This window comes from Bradysia coprophila, chromosome X (genome assembly GCF_014529535.1).
Source record: "Bradysia coprophila strain Holo2 chromosome X, BU_Bcop_v1, whole genome shotgun sequence".
NCBI classification, from domain to species: Eukaryota; Metazoa; Arthropoda; class Insecta; order Diptera; family Sciaridae; genus Bradysia; species Bradysia coprophila.
Window position 1 is genome coordinate 5,466,041 of NC_050737.1, and position 23,499 is coordinate 5,489,539.

At 33.9% G+C, this 23,499-nt stretch overlaps 2 protein-coding genes across 9 annotated transcripts in view; one reads left to right on the plus strand and one right to left on the minus strand.

The window, feature by feature from the left end:
* Nucleotides 1-23,499, plus strand: part of LOC119085137 — a 100,993-nt gene that overhangs the window by 26,371 nt on the left and 51,123 nt on the right. Inside the window, exon 3 of one of the 4 annotated variants that reach the window (XM_037195438.1) lies at nt 20,347-20,584. The exons of the other annotated variants lie outside the window; for them this stretch is intronic. Coding sequence (XP_037051333.1) covers nt 20,572-20,584 — 13 coding nt within the window. The 5' untranslated portion in view covers nt 20,347-20,571. The remainder of the gene's footprint in view (nt 1-20,346; nt 20,585-23,499) is intronic. 4 annotated transcript variants of the gene reach the window in all.
* LOC119085108 overlaps nt 1-23,499 on the minus strand; it is a 66,531-nt gene that overhangs the window by 8,663 nt on the left and 34,369 nt on the right. For 4 of the 5 annotated variants that reach the window (XM_037195400.1, XM_037195391.1, XM_037195374.1 and 1 more), the window contains exons 2-7: nt 13,268-13,573; nt 10,146-10,568; nt 9,157-9,391; nt 8,888-9,072; nt 2,162-2,290; nt 95-214 (exon numbers count right to left, since the gene is read on the minus strand). In XM_037195400.1, coding sequence (XP_037051295.1) covers nt 95-214; nt 2,162-2,290; nt 8,888-9,072; nt 9,157-9,391; nt 10,146-10,568; nt 13,268-13,505 — 1,330 coding nt within the window. In that variant the 5' untranslated portion in view covers nt 13,506-13,573. The remainder of the gene's footprint in view (nt 1-94; nt 215-2,161; nt 2,291-8,887; nt 9,073-9,156; nt 9,392-10,145; nt 10,569-13,267; nt 13,574-23,499) is intronic. The other variant, XM_037195383.1, reaches the window with a different exon arrangement.

Genomic DNA, 23,499 nt, shown 5'->3' on the forward strand with positions numbered 1-23,499 from the left:
GGAAATGCAAGAACATGGATGATAATAAAACTACTGAATGGAGAGCATATCCATCCAATTTTCTCATTCATAAAACATAAGCTACTGTACATACCTTGTCGATTCGATCCTAAAGTTGGAATACGCGACGGTCGTGCAAGGTCCAATGCATTTTGTGAGTCACTGTTGTGAATCAGGCTTGGCTGTGGACGTCTAGTCGTTGCAGGTGGCGTTCCTAAAAGCGCAAAAATTCATAAATTTAACGGAATTAATTAGAGTACACGTGTTTTAACGACATTTAACTGTTTGGTAATTATGGAAATAAAGGAGTCAATTTATTCATTTAATTATCGCAAAAGGAATTCTGCGAAATTTCTCAGGAGGTTTACCGTTCCGTTCGCATAAAGTTATTTCTTGATGGGAAAAATATTTTCAAGATATTCAAATGTTTGTGCTCATACAGGAAAACAAGAAGCACCAATGAGGCTTGGAACCGTATTGTCACAAGCTAATTTATTTTAGACAATTTCATTTCAAACACCAATTATTTGTGTACATTAGGGGTGTGTATCTCGCCGTGCTGAACCCGTCAGTATTTCTATAAAGCACATACAGACAATGTCTATTAGACATATCCAGTTCTGTTGAAGTGAGTGATACTGAAATAGCAAAACACATCATGGATGGTGATATTCCAAGACTTTGATTCTTTCGGTTTTTGAAGCAAAAATTTAAATTTTTCACAAATTTTTTAATCCAAAACAAGAGGGACGAAAATAGATGTTTTTTTCTTCCTCGAACTGTCATCAGAGTTCATCATTTTCTCATGGTCTTTTGATTGGAGAAAATAATGTTAATCACACCGCACATATGAAAATGCATATCTCTCGTTTCGGTGGGCTTTTGACTCCCTCCGGTGTATTATAGTTTACCTCGACATGCACAAGGTATTTATTTACAGTGCGTACATACAAAACTATTATAATGAATTAGTTAACGGAAAAGTTTAATCGGCTTAAAACTTTTTTTAATAACACACAGCCGGCTCCAAAGAATACTAGTTTTTCTATATACAGGCCTGTAACAGTTGCAGGATTTTCAGTGTCTGGTAGTTAATTTTATGCACTACCTTAACATTTGCTTCAGTGGCTTTGCTTTCTTAATACAACAGCTTTTTGTAGCACAAAAATTTTGAACATCAGGGGTATTTTTGTCTGACTTCCGTCTTAAAGTTGACATAAAATATTCACGAAAATAAATTTTCCATTATAACGAATCAAATCAACTCATTGCCATAGAGCAGGTGCTGAGAACACATATTCGCGACGACTTACCGTTATCTTGAAAATGAGAGATGTGCGTAAAGATAAAACGGAGATAAACAAAAGTTCACAGAACAATGAGAACTTTGAATTTACTTTTAACGAAAATACAACTTATACAGAAAGCATTGTAAGTGTTTGCGTTGTTTCAATTAGGAAATTGGATTGCCAAACTTGCAAGGCAAAAAAAAAGTGTGGTAGAGCATCCCCAACGTTGTTATTTTTAGTTCTGTTTCAAACTGGAAAAAACCTGCCAAGTTTAAAACACAAATTGGCAACAAAAAATTTTGGTTCAAATTTGAATTTGACAGATGATTTTATACAACTGCACGTTTTGGATGCTGTTAAGAAGCATTGTTTACCGTTTCAAAACGTGTACTCACTTTTACCGTTTTCCTGGAATTCGAAAATCGTCAATTTGAACATTAAACATGTTAAACATTAAATTTCAAGTCCGGATTCAAATTTTATATACTTTGAGTCCAAGACATAATTTCGTAACTACGTTTTCAAATCTGAATGACGAATCCTTCGAACAGGAAGCCATATATACACTCATATCCATATCTATCGCATAGCAACGCACATTTATAGGTATATAATTATTCAATAAATGACAGCTTTGCTACAATATTATCATTCATCGGAAAACTTGAAGCAGCCAGTTTACATGCCTCTTTTGCCATACATAATGAATAACACACATCAAGCGAAATTTTAACATCTTAGTTTACCGCACACCATTATGTTATGTTCGGTAGAACCTATAAATTCCGTATAATATACACTCGAAATGTTATATAACAATATACAGACAGACCATATCATATTTCCACATTTGTGTGTAATCGATAATTTACCTTGCTGATTAGTTCCTTGAGTACTTTGAGGACGTTGAGGACGTTCAGGTCTGGGTATATCGCGTTCTTGATCACTGTTGTGTATTAAAGGAGGTGAAGGACGTTTCGTTGGTGGTTGTACTGAATTGTCTGAAACAATGATAAGATTAGATATTACGCCCAGAATATATTTTTGTTGTTGGAGAGGAATTTCGCATTTCATGTGTAACCGAAACATCCGTAAACTTTGGTGACACTTTGAAGGCGGTGGCAGCAAAATTTTCTAGTGACTCCTCCATCGACTTCGACAAAAAACGTTTTGGGGAATAAAACCGGAAAAATTCAATTAGTCGTTCACATTTTGGTGCCAGTCGCCTAAGTGATTGTCCGAACCTATTCTTTCAGAACATTGGATGAACTGCCCATGGGTCGACAGCGATCAAGGTCAATTTTTTCCTCCTTTGCTAACTCACTTAATTGTCGAATTTCTCAGGAAATATTTTGAAACAAAAGACGCGAAAAATTATGGAAACATATTTCTAAGAAATAGGTCCGCTCAATCCGCTCCACTAAAATATATTTTCGGAGTACATAGCCCCTCGTTTAATTTTTGAGATTCAATTCTATGAGCGGCTGTTTGCCGACACGATATTTTCCCCAAATCTTGAGCGTAATAAACGAATCTGCCACAATTCAACCTTTTCAAAAAAGTATTAATTCGTCAATCAAACTGTCAAACTTGCGACATTTTTGCGTATTGTGTGCATGATAACTTACAAACGCCATTCATCTGGAAAATCGCATTAATTACCGACACACCAGTTCCATTTACATGAGAGTCAGAGTCGAGATAAGATAATAAAATTTCGCATAAAATTGTATAAAACATGACGAAAAGTTGTTGCTTCCGAATGAAAATTCCTCAATATCCAAAAGCTAAATATGCTTCATTCATGCCAAACCGACAAATTAATTTATTTTGTTAATGATAATTTTGAACATTCCTCCCATCAAAACATTTATTACTCGACGCTTCCTTTCCTTTTGTCTTTATCCTTTAACAGAGTATATATGTATGCACATAGCTTGAAAGCAAAATGACAAAAAAAGTGGTACGTCTAACTTCGAGTGGAACATACATATATCCTCAAGATCTTCATTAACATGAAATATATTCAATACCATCGTCACAGAGCAAAGAACGGCAAATATTTCATTAAATTTAATGCTTATAGAATAGAAAATTTACAGAAAATATTTCACAGATGCGAAAAGACAATAGATAGGAAAAACCCCTTTTAACCGCATACATACACAAGAGTGGTTTCTGTACGTTAAAACGCGCGCCTTTGTGATTAAAATCACTGATTCTTCACATATTTTTTGCGAAAGCTTTCAATTTTATCAAATTCACGTACACATAAGTTCTGAATTAACAATTGAAGAAGGAACTTTGCCGAGTCATTCGATGGAAATAACTGGCAAAATAATTTATTGTAAGTACATGCAAAACATGCGAGCGCTGAATTTGTGCTCTAACTTGTACTGGAACAATACATCAGTCTACTGCAAATACGCGCTCCTAATTGTTCACTTTAAAATCTGATTAAAATTTCTACACTAAAGAATGTATTAACATCAGCTCAACTCGCTAAATCAAAAGCTTGACATTTTTATTGAAGGAAAATGATGGAGAGTTGACCTAATTTTGATAAACTTCAACATTTGACTTGGTTTATTTTCCGCTATTTTGACTTTTCGAGTCTAAAAAGTATGGTTCTATTGGTACACAGTTCAAGTTGTTGTTTTTTCTTCATAATTTCTTGTTCTTTTCAATTGAATTTCCACTTTTCACGATGATCTGAAACGGAAATGCATTTTCTTCCAATATAATACAAATGCAATGCAATCGAGGCGAGATTTAACTGAATTTCAAATAGGACAAGATCCGCTTTAGTGGTTTTTGTTGTTTTAAATCCATCTCTCGTTCTTCTTTTTATTGCCTCTTTATCCACTGCTGCATGTAGACTTTCTCCCATGTAATTTTACCCAATCCAATGTGTTGGCATGATTTTTCCGCGATTCGTGTAATGCCATTAGTGCATCGTTCATATGGCCTATGCACTGGTCTCGTAACTTTTCGATGTCATCTAATAATTTATTTTGCCCGTCATCTGTCATTTATGCTATGTTGTCTGTCCTGTTTGAGCGACAATATTCGTTTCATTACATCCGTGACTCTTTCTATCGGTGAATCCATTCATTTGTCAGTCCGTTTCTGGATGCTTTTCGCTTCATAAATTTTCAATTCCTTATATTTGACGCAAAAAAACGCAAAAATTTACATAATGTTATACTGTCTCAGACTGCAATAATATGAGCAGTTTTAGCAAAGGATCTACTACTTCATTTGATCTAAATTATTTTCAAGAGATTGATTTCAGATCCTTTCAATGCATTTTTCGGAAATGGTTTTTGCTACATAAGACCGCATTAGAGTCAAAGCTTGTCGTTTATTTGTGCAGCCATTGTCAATAACAGATGATTGCAAATCCTTAGTGATTTACAGACTCAATAAAGCCGTTAGTTCATTAATGTGTACACTTTTTATTGGTCCAGTTGAATTTGCCAGCGTCTTTGCTGCATTGATATCGGCTACGCGTGTGCTGGGGATTACCAGATGGACAAATGATCAAATTTAAATAAAGTTTCCGGGAGGATGCACGCAATGGGATGAAAGGGATAAATTATTGTTTATCGACATGTGATCGACATGCCACAGTAGGGCTTCAGAATGTTCTATATTTACATAAGAAAACTATCATAGATTGTCTAAAAACAACACCTCCATTTGAAGAAATCATTCTTCAACTTCATGTCAGGCAGGTGAACTGAATAATTTTGCGATTGGTACACCATCTTCAATGAAATAAGTGTAAATAAAAATAGGCCCTGGTGTATTAGCTGGTACACCGGTGTTGTGTTTCCAATTTTTCGAAAATTTTCCTTCAATTTTTAGAAAGAAAAAAAAAGATTCAAATCTCCGCAAAACGTAGAACACGTAAATTTATGACGCTTATTCATCATACTACACACACCGCAAAGTTTTCATTTTGTTCTATCACTTTAAAGCAAGCTTTCATTTTCAATATTTATGTAAGCAATTACTTTCTCACGACAGTGAATGTACCACCTGCTGTGCAAGAATTTTAATTTAATAATAGAGTAATTACATAACATTTTAGTACGCCAACAGTGATGTTCAGTTTATATTTAATAAATTTGTATTTGTACGAAATGTTGTATGTATATAATATGCCCTGCTCACTTGAGGTTCATGTTCTGTAATTTATATGGAATTAAAATTTCATTTATTCATTCTAACTGTACAATTATTTTGATCGTTTTCACAGAGTTTTAAAGTGGTTAAACTGAAGCGTTTCAATAAAATTTCAATTGTGTGGTAGTTTAGTTGTGACAATTATTTATACAGACACGAAAAAATTATTCTGCAGTTACATTATTCGTATATATACGAGTTAACGTGCATCAATTCATCGCCGGATTATAGTGTATACAATGTCTCGGAAAGGATTATATCTGAAAATTGTTTTGCTGAATGTGGAATGTACTTCGTAAAATTCTAAGAGTAACTTTTATAGCCGATAGAAAGTTGAAAAATTTTTGTAATGAGCGGTTTCGACTTTGTATGGACGCTGTTTATATTACGAAACCGCTTGTTAAAAAAGTTTGAAATTTTGTTCTGGCTGATGCATTTTTTCTGTTAGCTCTACTTTAAAACACTTAACTGTATAGTGCCAGTGATAACGTCCGATAGTTTTCAGAAACTGTGGGGAAACAGTTATTTGCTAACGTAGAGGAAAAACTTTCGAAATTTTACGTTGCGTTTACCTCGGAAAAAGGTTGGAAATTGCATTTTCTCGGGTCACTTGTGGCCCTCGCCACGCTTCGGCCAGAAACAAAACCATCGAAATGCAATTTCCATCTTTTTTTCCATCGATCAACAAATAACTATTTTACAACAGAGGTGAGCTGAGGTAAGAAAATTGCCAATTCCTGACCTACGTGGTGTAAAGTGACTTTTTGGTATCCCTTTCCAAAAAGTTTATTTTCGGTGTTATTTTACGTCTTGATACGGGTTTTGTATAAGCTTAGACACGCATAAGCTGTAACTGTAAGTGTGGGCAAACTAGTAAAGCAGCAATTCGGTTAATATTGGCTGTTGTAGAAAATTCGAGAAAACGTTAAGAATTTTCTTTCCAACTAATGTCTGTTTTGCCATGCTGTATTATCTTGATTGCACTACACTGCACACTTGTCATTGAAAACGAGTTTTTTTTCTCCTCCACAAAAACAGTGTGTGATAAAAAGCACATATTTCATTTCACCTCATTTGTCAATTAATTTCAAAAATAGGTGGGTATCGCGACATTATAAACCATTAGAAAAAACTTGATTTTTTTTTCTAAAATCCAATTTGCTCGGTTAGAGTCGATTCATATTTATTAATGTCTGATTAGTGCAAGGATTAATGGAAATTGTTTTCTGTCATTAATTTGTTTAATTTGAAGTGAGATGACAAATTAAATGAGGCAGATAAAGAGGAATGCATTGAAACGAAAATAATGTAATCAGCAAAACTGGATTTTATTGACGTCCTATCAAAGTTTCAGATTTACTGAAATGTATATAGTTGCAAGACGAGTGATATATACTTATGCATCGAGTTTACGACCACATGCTACATGTTCAATGTCAATATGCCCAAAGTATATAAACACTGTGTTTATATACTTTGAATATGCCGATTATAGTTTTCGATTTTATAATTGAAGGTGGTAGCCCGGTAGCATTTTCATCCACACGTAACATTACAATAAAATTTATTTCTTGTCAAGGGGTGCGAAAGTTGATTTACCCTCATCCTCGGTGCGAAAGTAGCTATTTTCACTGCAAGCCATGAAAAAATATCTTCAGAGAGACAACACTCATCAGATGGATACCAAAATTCGATTTATTTCATTCGCAGTAATATAAAACTTAGTGTACTCGTGTCCAAAGTCGGATATCCTGGTTACGTGGTCGGACCTCTTTAGAATACTTTACTACTTCGACATTCCAAGGAAATTCTCGGCGTCTTTCTGTCCACTGCAATACACTACCACAACAAGACATTAAATAACGATGTTATACCATCTAGCCATATATATGACTCGTTTCGTTTTTGTAATCCGAGCTATAAATTGCTTTCGAGTGTTCGGGCGACGAATAAGAATTTGTGAAAAGACTTTCTTTCTTTTTCATTTTTGATAGAAAGTAGAGACGCATCGATCGAGTCCACGGATTCACAATAGGCTTTTGCATTCGAATATTGAAATAGTTTCTCCGGGAAAATTTTTATGCATTTCTACGACTTGCATAAGTTTGAACTACCGTGAAAACTATAAATAAGAACATCGCTATGTCTAAGACACGACCAATGTTTTTTTCGACTACGAAATACTGTACTGACGTAACAACTCGTCAAATCGATTTGTTCTAATACTTGGCTATCTCTAAACTTTGTCTATTGAAAATGATTTTAGTTTCAATATCTCCACTTCGTTTACACTTCGTTTATTGTTACATTTCTTTAAAGTTTATTTTGATTTGACTGAAGTAGATTTTTATCGTCACGTCTTTTGCTCTTCGTTCTATTACGATAGTCAGTGCCGCCTCTTCCATACGGACACTTTGTGCAAGTGCCCGTCACGCTCAAATAAATTGACGCCGTGGTCTACAAAAAAAAGTTTGTTTGAGTCACTTAAGACATGAACGTTTGTGGCGCAAATTTAAAAATTGCTCATGGGGCAAAAAAAGCTAAGTGCGGTACTGTTTATATTATAGTACGCATTATCTAGAAATTTTTGACATGCGTTTGTGGAATTTTTTGATCCACGTCGTAGGCACACGATGATAATGCTTCTAGTGAATATGATAATTATAATGCGGATCCGTATACTAACATTAACATATTGTCGGTATTGATTCTTGGTGGTGCAACTGCACTGAGTAGGTCTTTTCTAAGCCGACATTCATACAATATTTCAACTTTTGAAATCATATATAATTTGGCAATTAAAGTAAAAAAAACTGTTTTTACGACCCTCTAGCATGGCTTTACTTTTGGCCTGTTTACAGCGAAAATAAAAAAAATTATCGAACAAATAAAAGATACTCGTTATCTGGAATTACACGATGATTCCAATGCACCATAGCTTTGACTTGAAAATGACAAGCTACTGACAAAAATACAGCTTTTAAAATCCAAAGTATTCTGTTTCAACGTAGTTGTTCATTGTCTCCTTACTTTGACTGTGATGAGATTCAACGATTTTCTTCAATTGAACAACAGCACATTGTTTTGCCGAAGCAAACGAGCTTCGTTTCAGAAAGCTCTTCTTTGCTCCCCCGCTTTTTATTAAAACGACTATCAATCGTCTCGTTACCAGCAACTTACTCTTCTACGGAAGTATGGTATGGGATCAGGAAATATTCTCAAGTTTTTTCTTTTCAAATACTTAGAAAGAAAAAATTTCGTAAAAGATCACAATGTTTTTAAGAAGAAAAATAAACTGAACGAAACTTTGCAATGGTATTTTCTCGTACAATTCAATACAATCCATACAATCACTGCATGAAACGGAAACCAAATGAAATCGAAATAAAAATTGCAATCGCTCTTACCTTTGCCAATATTCGAAATGCTATTCTGATTAACTTGCGGTACATCATCGACGTCCCAAACTGGTTCACCGAATCGATTATCCAAACTCACTGGACTATCGGTGGATGGTGCAGCTGGTTCCTCGGTGGCTTGTGGATTTTGCGGCGGATCGGGAATATTATGATATGGACCAGGTACAATGCTACTAAATGTCATTTCGATTTTGGAAGGATAAAAAGTTGCTCGTGAATAAATTTGCACAACAAAAAAATGGGGAAAATGCTCTTACATTGAAAAAGGTATGACCGGTCTCGGATAAGCGTATCCAGCTGACGGTGGCGGAGCAACAGGCAAATAAAAATTATTTAAATGAGGACTACCGTAAAATCTATTATTCCATGGATTATTCGGATTCAGGTCGTTATATACGGCTGTACCAAATATAAAAGGATTTATCGGCTGCTGTCGTTCCCGTGAGATGTAAAAGGTTAGCGGTGCCGTTTGATGGTGGCCTTGATCCCAAACTATATTTGTATATATATCGGTTTGATATTAAGCATAAGAAGAAATGAAAATATATTCAAATAATTTATACCACGAAATATATAATATTGAGAGAAGAAGTTGTAACATATAAAGCATGCGACACACACCGTTCGATACACAAAGCGAATGCTAAAGCTTTTCCGAATGTGACTATACAACAAAAAAAAGGAAACGTTTTATAGAGACATTAAATCCGTATAAGTTTACGGGAGCAGAGGAAAAAAAGGTGCTCGATATGGATATGACTGACGGCTTTTTCGATATAATATAAGTAACAACAAATGAAAAATCCAACAATTTCCAGAATAAGTCGATCGTATTATAAATCCGGGGAGTTAAAAAAGAAAACATAAAGTAGCGTTGGATGAAAAATCCTTTTGTATATTATATAAATAACATGTTGGGAGGGTCGACGTCGGAGAGTTATTTGTATGCAAAGAAATAAATTATAATTTCTTTGTTAATTTACCTAGAAAATTGAATTAAAAAAGTTCGTTTCTTCCTTTGATGAAAATAGAGAGCGAATGGGAAAAAAATGAGAAATTTGCTTTCGGAAAATGAATTTCCAAAGAGGGTTATGTGTACACAGAAAAAAAAACGATATTATTTATTTATCCTTCTTGCAGCCAAAACACGATCTATATAAATAATACACGCACACAATATCTATAAGACGAGGAGCGATGAAAGACGTGGAAAAATAAATAAATAAATAAAAATATAAAAACGTACCAGCGTGTCTCTTTTCATTCTGTATCAACCGTTCACTATCGTCTTTGATGTCCCTTTTATACCGATTCTTATGAATCATCGTTTCCGATAAATTCTCATTTTCCTCATCAGACAACTCATCATATCCAGTCAAATCATCGCCGTCATTTGTAGTCCCATCAAAACCAAATCGGTAATCATTGCTGTCGTCATCAGCATCAAAATCAATTTCATCTTCAGCCGGCAAATAATCGAAATATTTCTTTTCGTAAATATCATTTTTCGGTTTATCTATCGGCTTCAGTACGATTTCTTGGAGTAAATCATTGTAGTCTTGTTCTGTTATTGGTTTTTTATGTGAACGGATTTTTTTCCGAAAATCTTTAGCTGCTGCTTTTGTTATGTACGATTCGTGATAGGCGGCGAACAGTTGCGGATGGAGTTCTATATGTGTATAAAAATAGAAATAAAAATCAAAAAGTAACATGTAGACAACGAAATACATCAAATTATAATTCTTAATCCACATGAAACAATAGAAACAACCGAATTATAAATCCAATTAAAAATAATGCACACAAATCAAGGTCTGGTTAGAGGTTAGCATTTTTAATTCAACTTGTCTTTTGATCAACTGTATTCAACTTCTAATTAACTGACAAAGGAATAAAATAAATTTTTTTAAAGCATTTAAAAATCATAAATCTCAACATTCTTAGCATTTATTTTGTAATTTACCACCGGATTCACGACCTTCAAATTTATGTGCCGTATCGACGATTGTGCAATGTATATAATATAGACAAACTAAAGCAACTTAGTCGAGATGTGTGTGCAGAATCTTACTTTGTAATCAGCCATGCTCAAAGTAATGTGAATGTTCCTAAGATAATATTGTCGAAGCATTAATTAGAAATAAATAAATCATAGTCTCTCTTTATCCTCTTACAATAATTATTATTTTGGATCTATAAGTCTGACGAATAACTTATGCTTGGATGGCAATGGTATACGCGAGCAATTAATTAAAATTAATAGAAAGAAGGTTGCGCAATAGCAATAAAGGGGTCGTTCATAAGTTTCATAAGTTATACAGTATATCAGGGAGTGGGGGGGTATGAAGGATTGTAGATTTTATTTGTGGAAATTCGTGGTTGTCTTGAAAATCCATTTATTTTTGCGTTACGGCATTTATGAACCACTCCTAAGTGGAATCATTTAATTACCCCAGCAATTTCTATATTGTCTGCTAAACATTTGCGAAAAATATTTTCGAAATTTTTCGTTGCACGGAACGGAAATTAGGTCAACGGAAGAAGTGCACTTCATTATGCATTATGTATACTATCAAACAAAACTAGATTCGGCTCCGTGAATTTGTTTTCTATTATTTCTAGTCATATATAAAAAAAAACACTGAAATCAAGTCGCGTTTAAGACGATGGAAAATTATGAGACGCAAAGCTTTACTTTAATAAAGGCGGTGTATCTCCCAAGGGAGAAACAACTTTGAAAAACGCTGTACCATCAGTTTGTGATTTTGTATCAAACCGAGAGTCAATCCGAATCAATGACTTCGACTTTACATGTATTTGTATAGTTTTCCCTATATTCAATATTCAATATTGAAGGTAGAAACCAACGTGTAGTTTTGACTCTCCAACTTTTGTAAATCCAAATAGTTCGAAGGATGGAAACTAATTATTTTTGACGAGATCCAGATTGTTTTGTTCTGGAGATTAGTAATTAAAACGATTTTTTCTTAAGGTAATGAATATGTCCAATTTTCTTACTATGCTCGTTTTCATGGGGTGACTCATATTTAGATGTTTTACTACCTTATGTCTTCACATACTTTTTTCCCTATGGTCGAAGGTGGCTTATTACAACTCTAACAATAAATTTGTATTATGTTTCAAAACCATGAAAATCCATTACATAACTAGGGATAAAAGCTGAAAATTCTCGTTTTTGTGTGCATTCACATCGGCTTCTCCTCGGATCAACATACACACAAGGAATTTTGAAAACCGACACATGTTCTGTTTCAGTGCTTTACTTGAGTTTCTGATTCATCCATATAAAAATACATGCAAAAATCACAAAAAACCAGTATACCACGAAACCGAAAATGTGTCGGTTTTCAAAATTCCGCGACTGTAATTCACACGAAAACTACTTTTCAACTTTTTATCACTTGTTATGTAAAATCCATTACATAACTCGGGATAAAAATAAAAAATATTGTTTTTGTGTGTTTATAACCCCAACTTCGCTTCCGATCAAAAAAAATTGACAGGAAAACTTTCCTTTTCAACTTTTTATCCCTTGTTATGTGAATAACTATTTCAGTTCTTATAGATCACATTTAGATCACGAGAATTAAAAGATTAAATAATTATACTGATGATATGCTAGCTGTACGAGCGGCAGCTCAATATTGTAAACTGAACATTGTATTTGCTCTTCTATCGTGTTCAATACCTAGAACTCATATGAGATAGATCGTTTCATTACACTAGCCGTCTGTGAAACGTCTATGAAGAAGTGCATAATATTATCCGTCTATTTAATGCACAAGAGTGGGAACTACACCACATTTGTGTCGATTATTTATTAAAATGTGCCAATCTCATCTTTATAGTTTCCAGTCCACGATCGCACATAATCTGCCGTGAATATTCATAAACTAATTAGACGGCATAAAAATCCATCTAACAGCAAATAAAAATCCATTAATTTGTTCACATTCGGCATCAATAAAATGTATTATTCAGCACAGCCATGAATATCGAATCCACACAATGAATTTTCAAGGTAATCAAAAGTAACATTTGCAAAACAACATCCGGTTCCATTCTCATACAAATGCCTAAATCAAAATTATCCAAAGTAATCCTTAAATTTTATGATTCATATAACTTACGACTCAATTCCCATCAAAATAAACATAAAACCTTAATACATACATTCATTTATAAATCAGTAGACTAAAACCATACATATATACATATACCCAAGCCACCACATATCCTCATATTTTAACTCATGTATATAAACGAGAAAAAAAAAATGAAATAAAGAAAACAGCAGCTACATAGCACTCACATATAGATATGACAAACCCATAAAATTCTATTTACCTTCATTTTCAGCCTTTTCTGATTTCCATTCGCTATTTGAATGTTCAATGTTATGAGATGAAATCAACTGTTTCCGGAGTTCGCCTGATGCGTCCACACCGTTTCCTTTCCCATCATTTTTGCAGGAAATCAAAGGAACAGTACAGAATAAAATAAAATTTACAAATAAAATGAAATTATTTCTAAAAATAGGATGGCAACGATTTGTTGTGATGATAGTAGCGGTTGAGGCTGTCATTTTCTGTGGTGTTTTTTTTTTGTTTCGTTTTTTGTGTTGTTTTTAATTCTTTTTCCTGGTTGTGCGTTCTGTAAGGAAAACAAAAATTCAAATTAATTTCGGCAGTTCACCAGTTTTCGCTGGATTTGAATATTTTTTCCGATTTTTGTTTTCGTTATGCTATAATTGAGGACATAAATCACTTCGCTGCTATACATTTTATATGGTTTAAGTACAACAAGTTGGTGATGATGCGAAAAGGGATATAGGGGTGCAATTAGCAGAAACAGGAATAAATTAGCAGGCACTTATATACGGTTGCTTTGTCGACTCGGAAAATGACGTCAATATATACATTTGGAACGCATTTATATACGGGAGCGAGTTCAATTAAGTTAAAATTAATTAATTTGATTATTCAAATGAAAGATTGGAATTGTCAAACATCAATCCGCACAAATTGAATAATAAATGAAAGTTCTAATCAAATTGTTTCCGCACGAAAATGTAACTATATCCAATGACATAGTAGTAGTTATAGTGCGGCTCTACTCTTCACCGTACAATTGTATACCATGGTGTATATATGGTAAGAAATATGACCTTCCCAGTAACATTGGCTTTTTATGCAAATGTATTTTCACACACAAAAAAAGTCTAGACTCGTATTACACAACTGTGTTGCTCTAGCTTTGTGTTCAATTGCTCCAATGTAACTATAGTAACTGATTTCGACTTTTAAATTTTATTTTGTCGTTCCAAGGTGCAAAAATGGATATTTTCGCATCTACAAAAATCAGAAAAGGGATTTCTGATACCTTTGACAAGAAAATTTTTATGCTCAAGTCGAGTGAAAAGTTATTTTCCGTCTGTGTGATTGAATATTCCCTCACCTCCAATTTCACACATGTCATGAAATAAATTTCTCACTAGTTGCGTAAGCATCAATTCAATTTCCACTTTTATGATTTTCTCACTCAATACATTCACTCTACGACTCTATCTGACACAACAAACGATTTAGTCGTGTATTTATTAGATTCGACCTGGAATATCTGGTGGTTTATGTTGTTAGTTGGGCAGGAAATCGACAGTTGATTTTTTTTTTGTTGATATTTCATCACTCGCTTATTTACTGACAAATCAGGTGTAATGGTATATAAATGTAGAAAAGGCTATCAATCGCCATAATGATGTTACTTGCACAGAGGAGAAAATTTTGGATGGATTAGAATTGTTTTCCCATTGACTCTTAGGGGGACAAAATACAGATAAAATTTGACGACTTAAAGTTAAACTAATCAGTCTTACGAAAGCGTTTATTTCGTGATATTCCGTTATTCGCTGTATGGGGTTTGGTAAATGTTCTCAAAGGAAAATATGGAAACGATAAATCAAATTATTGTTTCATCAGCCTTTGTGCATAAGATTGAATGTATGAATCTATATGTTTGATAGTATTGACGATTTATTTTTGTTAGAATGTTACACTCAACAACCCCAAAACCCAAAAACCAATCTATTCAAACACAGTGTAGATGGTAACCTTTTATCCCATAAACTATATACCGTTGCTGTTCAAACAAACCGCAAAGTTAATAAAAATTAATTTGTCCGAAGAAACTTTTACAAATGAAAATATTTTGAGCATCAGGAAATAAACTTAGATTTGTCTATTCGCCCTAATATATATGTGTGATAACCTTGCATAACCTTGTCGTACGTTATGGATGTTATGTGACCCTACCAGTGATTCAGGCTTCAACCGAAAACTAACGTCAAAAACTGATTTTCTTCCTACTTTCGAAAACAATTGACGATGTGACTCCAGAGAAAAATTTAGTTGTTTCTCGCACTAGAGTTGAGGTTTCAATACGAGACGAAGACGAGTGTAACAACAAGCTATAGTTAAACTAAATAGACTCAACCGTACACAACGAGGATTGTGTGTACGTTTGCATTGAAGCTACTTAGTATTGCAGAAGAGTCAAGAGAGAGAACCAAGCCCAAAGACTAGAAGACAAACCAATTTTCCTGTTGAAACTTTAAATCAACAAAACATAATTTTAATTTTTCTCTCCTGCCTTCTCCTAGGTGGAGGGCTGAATTTCCACTTTAATAAAAATTGGGAAGTATGTACGTTTATCGTACAAACATCGTACAGCAATTTGCGTGATGAAGTGATGACACAATGTAACTGCGAATTTAATATGAGCGAAGCAACATTGCTGGAACACGTCAAAAATATTATTTTTAACATAAAAGACTTTTAAAGTCAACACACCTGACTCGTGATGAAAACGTAGTACTTTCTGAAACAGTTATTCATCTACCAAGCATAATATGACGGTATTTTACCGCATCTGATATCGGTTTTGCCTCAGGTTGTCAGGATGTACTGAGTAAAAATACAATCACACGACACGTTGTTGACACATCTTCATCTCTAATGCCAAAAAGTACCCAATTTTCGATACAGTTTGTTCATCTTCAAAAAACACAATTTCAGATTTATCTAAGCTTTGAAAATCATCGATGTTCCCAGTCAATTAAGTGATTCCCAGTATATGATATTTTGGCGCAAATTTTGAATTCGCTGAGTGATTTTTCAAATTTGGTGCCACAATATCATAGCCTGGAAACACTTTATTGATCGATAACTTTCAAAACTCTAAAAAATCTCAAATATGTTCCGAACAACAGCCCTGTAGCAGTGCTGTGTCCGAACTATAAAAAAATCACTGTACTCACGAAAAATACCGCTTTCGTATTTTTAAGTCTCAAAACGTTTGCTTTGGATTGTTCATTTTGAAAATTTTAAAACATTAAAAAAAATTCGTCTGTATGAACCACATCGAACATTACAATTAGGTAAACAGCTGTGCTTTGAATAAAATTTACATTTTTCATTAAATTTTATAGAAACTATCCAAATTTTTTGTATAACTTCCTCTCTGAATCTGAAAAGCAACAACAGCGAAATGAAATATGATGTCCCCATATGCAGAGATATAAATTTAAATAACAAAAAATTTGGCAAGAAAAAAAACGTACAGGTCTCACATTTAAAAATCCAATTTAACTTTCCGCCATTGGTTACCTTTAACTGCGGTGATTTTATTTATAATTTTCTTTTTCTCTCTTATTTATCTTCTGTCTTCTCTACGACTAAATCTGGTAATTTCTCGAAAGGAATTGTATTTTAATTCTACTATAATCCTGAAGCTTTCAATTTTTTGTGTCTAGTACCACCTTCCATCTCAATATGATCTGGTCTGTTCGTGATCAGCACTGGTTTCGGTGGTAAACTGGCGCACATCTCTTTCCCTTATTTAAAAACAAAATCATGACAGAAAAACGTGCTATAACTTTTTGAAAATATTTTCACGTACACGAAGTGATATTATAATATGTTGTGAATTGAATATCATATGCATATTATCGGTATAATTTTCAAGATTTCATGTCATTCACTTCCTTTCTTTCTTCAATTTTTCGCGAATAAAGAGAAAAGATTTTTCCGAGAATTTTTCACATATATATTTTCACCCTTGTTTTTTATGTATTTTTAAATTTAATTTTCAATTTAACTCAATGAATTTGTTAATATCTTTGAACAATTTGGATATAGCCAACTGGCTTTGATGTTGCCATAATGTGTTCCATAAAGATGTTGATATGTTTCAAACTACCGGTTTAAAGATTCAACATTTAATTTAAAAGAAATAATTCCACGTAGAAGCAAAGCATTTGACAAAAAAAAAGAATAAAAAATTTCATTTCGGATTACTTCAATTTATTTCGTTGGAAACGTGAAACGTATAACAGTTGTGTAATCCAACATTTACTTGTAAACATTTCAATAAAACTTTATTAATTTTTTGATGTGGGAGGACAACTCAATTTTTAGGAGCATTCACAGTTAGTTTGATTGCAATTCACAAAAAATAAGGAAAGAGAATAGTGAAAAAGTCGGAAATTTCATATCGAGGGTGTTGTTTACAAGTCACCCGAGAAAATGAAATATCCTACATTTTTCCCGATGTTAATATTTCACAACAACGAGTTGAGCTATGATCAGATGCATAAAGTACGGTCTTATGTCAGAGCACAGTACTCACTACAGGCCCTAACCGTCTTGCTTAATTATTTGGTGTTTTGATGAGTGGGAACTTCCCACTGGAAAGTAAACAAAGCCGGCTGCGAGCCTCGAGGCAAACGCTTTATAGTTATTTACGTATCGATTGAGTAGGCAGAAAGATTCACGTATTAAGTTTTGTATGCTTGCTAAGAGGACCGAAAGTAAAGCTGTCGATTCGCGGGGCGAAAGCTTTCGCTTTCGCCCCTTAAATTGACATTTGCTTACTTTCGGTCCTCTTAGCAAGCATACAAAACTTAATACGTAACTCTTTCGCCCTCCTCAATCGATACGTAATAGTTATTTATTCATGCTTCGGGGCCGAAAATGAGGGCAATTTTTCGAATTTTCTCGGGTTTCCGGCCCTCTGCATGAAAACTCACATGTGCACCTGTTTGGGACGGTTGATTTAAGGCACTTTCGCTTGTAGACCTCACTTCGTTCAGCCTACAATCCGCGAAATTGCCTTAAATCAATCGTCCAAAACAGGTACACAAATGACTATTGTATGCTTGCTAAGAGTACCGAAAGTAAAGAAATGTCAATTCAAAAAGCTTTCACTTTCGCCCCGCGAATCGACAGCTTTACTTTCGGTCCTCTAAGCAAACATACAAAAGTAATTTTTTTCGATTTAAATAGTTTAGAGACCCCACTAAGTTAGTGACACTAACAGCCCTTTTTACTGTTAATACCAAGTGCAGTCTGGACCACCGACTTAAGAAGGAAAGTGAGTTGCTAATTGATGTCTCGCCTAAATGTAGGCTAGACATATGATCACAAATTTATCGTATTTGGGTTACGTCATACGAGTCATTCAGTGTGTACAACACTGCTTTAGGACGTTATTAATGCGATATAATCGCTAGAAAAATTGCATGTCTTACACGGGAATCGAACCTAGATCATTTGGGTGGAAGGACAGTACGTAACCACCATCCCGTTAATGATGCAAGCATGAAAAAGGGGATGGACGTAATCTACTAAATATTTCTGCGTTCGTATCAAATAAAATAATGAAAATTTCACGTCAATTTCACGTATATTGAATTAACGGATGCTATGCTTTTAACAGCACCTGAAATGCACGAATAATTGCGTAAATAAAATAGCATTTTCACCTATTTTCGTTGCTGTACTTTTAGCATGTACTTTTTCCCACATTTTAATTTAATTGAAATTTGCGACAATTTTGTGGAATTTGCGATAAATACCGAAAGGGTTGATTGTAAATTCTTGGAAGTGCCGCGATAACTTGAATTTATAAACGATAAAATCATCCATAGCCTGAAACAATGTAATCTATTTCCACTTTGTGGTTTAGAGTCGGTGGAATTCTTAGAATAACTTTATCTGTTAGTCAAAAGGAACGAAATTGTATTGAGTTTCGGTCATAGAGGTAATAATTGGGCCGTTACAATTTAAATGTAAAGAAAGTTTCTTTGCGTTTGGATAGAGGAATCCCTTAAATAACAATACAATAGAATATGCCAAGTTGACTACTAAAATGAAGATATTAAATTTCTCTCAAGTGCACGTGTACAAATGCGAATGTTTTCGACATGAATAATTTGCATTCTTCAAGAAAAAATTACATAAATTTCAATTTTAACATTTCCATACAGATATCACACTCGTGAAAGTTTCGAAATTTCCATTTCAGATTTTTCTAGACAGACATATCGCCAGTATTGTTTTAAGGACATTAAAAACTAATACGCTAACCCTTCACAAAGCTCCCGAACGAAGCATTTTTCAAATTTTCTAGTGCTTTGTTCTAGGTGACTTTGATGAATGTAACTTAATTCTGATATTTGTGTAGTCGACCTTTGTGAAAACACATACGCTAAATAAATAGGTGACATGAAAGTAGCTCTTTCGAATTGTAGCTTGCTTATTAGATCTACGCAGAGTTTTCATGTATCTTAACAACCCATGTGTGAAATAAATGAAAAGAAATGAAACAATTATTTATTGCTAGTCCATGTGAAAGTTGACAATTACCTAGCGGATTGCCCCCTGCGAAATGATCCACTACATGAAAAAGATTTTCGGCTCATTTTTGGTGAATTCTTGTGATAAAAACCAGAATACATAAAATCCTGCCTCGTTAATTCGAAAACATTTTTGTAATGAAAGCATACTCATTCGTGTGATTTTTTAGCCACTTGCTGCAGTAACTGTTTTTCAATAAGTTTAGGTTTATGACTCGCCTCGCTTTCGGTTCCGACATACAAACTCTACACTTGTCTAAAAGACAGTTACCGAAGCTTGTTGCTCTAAAAAAACACGCTTGTGAGCTTTTATCACACAACTGTCATGGTATGAATTACTTTAGTAGCATCCAATGTAATCTACAATTACGTGGCTTAAGATCGAAAATTAAGTTTTTAATTAACTAAAAAACCAACGTAAATAATCCTCTAATTTTCAATCGAGCAGATGACGGAAATGATGGTTCTTGAGTGGGCTAAACTGAGGCGAAGGCGAGTTCGGTAAACGCACAAGAAATATCATATGTCCCATTCAGCAATGTGCTAATGTTTGATGTGAAACATTAATCCCCCATTAGTATGTCATAAAAAGACAACACTGTGATGAATCAGCCCGTGTGCTATCTGCACATTGTTCTGCAAAATTACTATTACTGTCTAACAAGCACAAAAACAAACAAATTTAGATATTTTTTTTAGATGGAAATAAACCTTTTAACATTTTTCATTTCAGCTTAAAAAACAAAGAGCTTGCAATTTTCCGTAAAATCTGTAAAACAATCATCTCTGTTTGAACATTTAATTTTGGGTCAGTGTTGACGTTTCTAACAAAAAGAAATGTAAGAAAGGAACGGAAAATATCATAAAGTTGATATTTTACATTATTTTTCTCCACAAAGACTAAACGAAATGCAAATCTGAGGGTAAAAAGACCAAGCGAAAAACGTATAAACAGAACATGATTATCCGACGTAAGTACATTTCAAGTGTACATATGAAAATGTTTGTAAATATTTCTCTATTTCTCAAAATATATCCACAAAACGTTTAATGTTATGCGGGATTTTAGCATTTTTTTATAGCCCCTCTAGTTCAACTATAATACATAGGAATGGATTTAGATTTTATTTAAACCCCTGAAATATAATATTTTTCACATAGAGATAGACACACACAGAGATAGAGGGAGAAAGACTACCTGCCAAATGTAATGTTAAATACACCTCAAATTTCCTTTATGTTGTTATGGATGTACCTTAATTATAAACACCCAAAAATAGCAATTCTATCAAAAATTGTTTGATAAAGCGGAACGTGATGTGGTGGTGTGTTGGTTACATTATTTACTTATATTGATCTATTTGCATAATATAGCCAATTTTCAATTTAAAATATAAACTCGCCAAAATAAACATCGACATTGATGCCACTTTTTTCGCAAAACACATTCGCTCCTAAATGTATTCGCAAATCAAAAACCCATTTTAAAGGGGTTTTATGCACGTTAATATATTACATAAATGTTATTGATATTGAGAGTGAAAATGGTACAAGTTTTATGTGTTGCCGATAAAATGTATGTTCCGGTGCAAGTTAAATGGAAAGTCATGCATTTTATGTTTAGTTATTTATTAGACTTTATGTAGATAGCCAAATGGCCATTAAGTTTCTTAGGACAATAGGCGCGAGGTAAAAAATCCCAAAAGTTGTCTAAGGAAGAAAATTCCCATAAAAGGCACCGGTACTTAGCTAAAATTGTAGCCTACATTTGTGTGCCTCATATTATCTTTCCATGAGCAGTTTAGCGAAATTTTCAAAAACTGCTCACGTTTCTCAGAGCCAGTCAAACTGCTACAACTAAATGTATTTTCTGTTGAAAGCTACCACATTCGTGGTCGGAATTGCGGTTGTACATTTTTCAAAAAGGATTCTGATGGAAAGATATCATCAAAAGTAAACTAAAAGCCAGTATTTAAAAACCGCCCTGATGTATGCTTTTCAGCACACCGATACCTCTTAATTGAGAAACACGATGACTCTCGTTTAGAAGTTCGTAAGTAGCAACTTACATTAAATAGACCTCTGTGTGTCACCTCTTATACTCTGTTATCATGCTTGCTATAATAAAACTGTTTACCGAACGGATAACAATTTTTTTTACTCCGACAAGAGCACAAGAGGAATAGTTATTTACTCAACTAGAAATAAAATTATTTTCCATGTCACGTCACATATGAAAGGGCGGATAAAAAGGGATTTTCGACGTACAAAATGAAATTTTTTCAGCCAGCCAGTGTGAGGTTTATACCAGTGTAGAACTTGTAGCTACAGCTGCAATCATACCGTTCAATAATATGTTGTTGCCTGATTTATATACATCTTTTGGTATCAAAAACATTTTTCATTCAGTCGGACCAAAAATGTCACATTCTCTCACCAGATAGAGCACCAAAACAACAACTTTTACCATATATGAATGAGAGATATATACGACATATAGAAGAAAAACATAGGCTAAAATTTTATGTGTTGGTAGTACCGAATTTGAGCTAGTTCGCTGTCGAAATTGTATGAGACGATGGTGTAGCGATGCGCTGAAGCGCTGTAGGAGCTACAAAGTCTCATACATTTTGACAGCTAACTAGCTCAAATTCGGTACTACCAACACAGGTTTTTTTGTTCCACTTACTTTGATTGATGAAGTAAGAAATATGAGTTATATCACAGTAATCACTGTGATCCGCTGTGATCGCAGTGCATAACCCAGTAAAGAAAATAGTCAATTCAAGTTTGTTGTTGTGGTTTGATTGGAATGTGACGTTTTGGTCAGCCTGAATGAAAAACAGTATATGTCACACGGAACAAAAAAGTGTTTGTTTTTGACCTTGTTTCTGGGTTAAAAACACACCTTTTTGTTCCTAGTAACATAATATAATATTTCCTCATACGTAAAAGAGTCTCTTTCGCTCCTAAGTCATGGAAAGATGTTTAATCAATTTAAACTCCGAATCAGTTAGTAAGAGAGTAACATAATGCAAACATCAGTATCTACGTACATACACAGCATGTCGATTCATTCATCTGTTTACTAGCAAACTTTATCATAAAAAACAAATATTAGTAATGACTATCATGACGTGTTACTCTATACTCATTTGAATGCTACATTTTTTTTTAATTTTGACTATCAAGATAAGGTGTTTTCTAAGTCTTGTCTCACTTAACAATTATTTGTTTTAGTTTTTTTTCCTAAGCACCTGATAAAAAATATGAATGATGTCGTATTCTATTGTAGTCGTTATAGCAATTAAGGTGAATATTTAGTCCAAGGTTGTGTGGATGCAAATTAAGGTAGAAAAAACCCGACGAAACAATTATTTTAAGTTTTGCACATTTTGCATCTAAGCCGACGACAGTTTTTTGTTGTTGTTGTTTTGTTGTGAATATTCTCTTATTTTAGATCATCGTAATTCTATTCAATCAGATCAGATAATCATACCGAGTTACAGATAATTTCAATTCAAATTTAAATGAAAATTGCCGATCTGCGGTCCAACAATTTATGATTTTCTGAATATTTTACTGTAGAAAATACCTTGCCCGTGGTACACTATGAGTTAAAAAAAATTTCTTCGAGATGCTGAAGTGCGTTTGGACATTTCTCTTTTCTCGAGCTACTGTGGGCAGTATGTCATTAAATCGTATCTAGTGGTAGATAAGCTTTTGAGTTTTCGAGCATTTGTTGAAAACCTTTGAGGTTTTCACTACTTCGATGCTCTTGTAACGTAAAGAGTGAGGTGTGCAACATGTGAAAACATGAACATTTCTTGACTGTTGCAATACCTAAATTTCTCACCAGCTTTATTACAGTGTTATCGCACCAGAC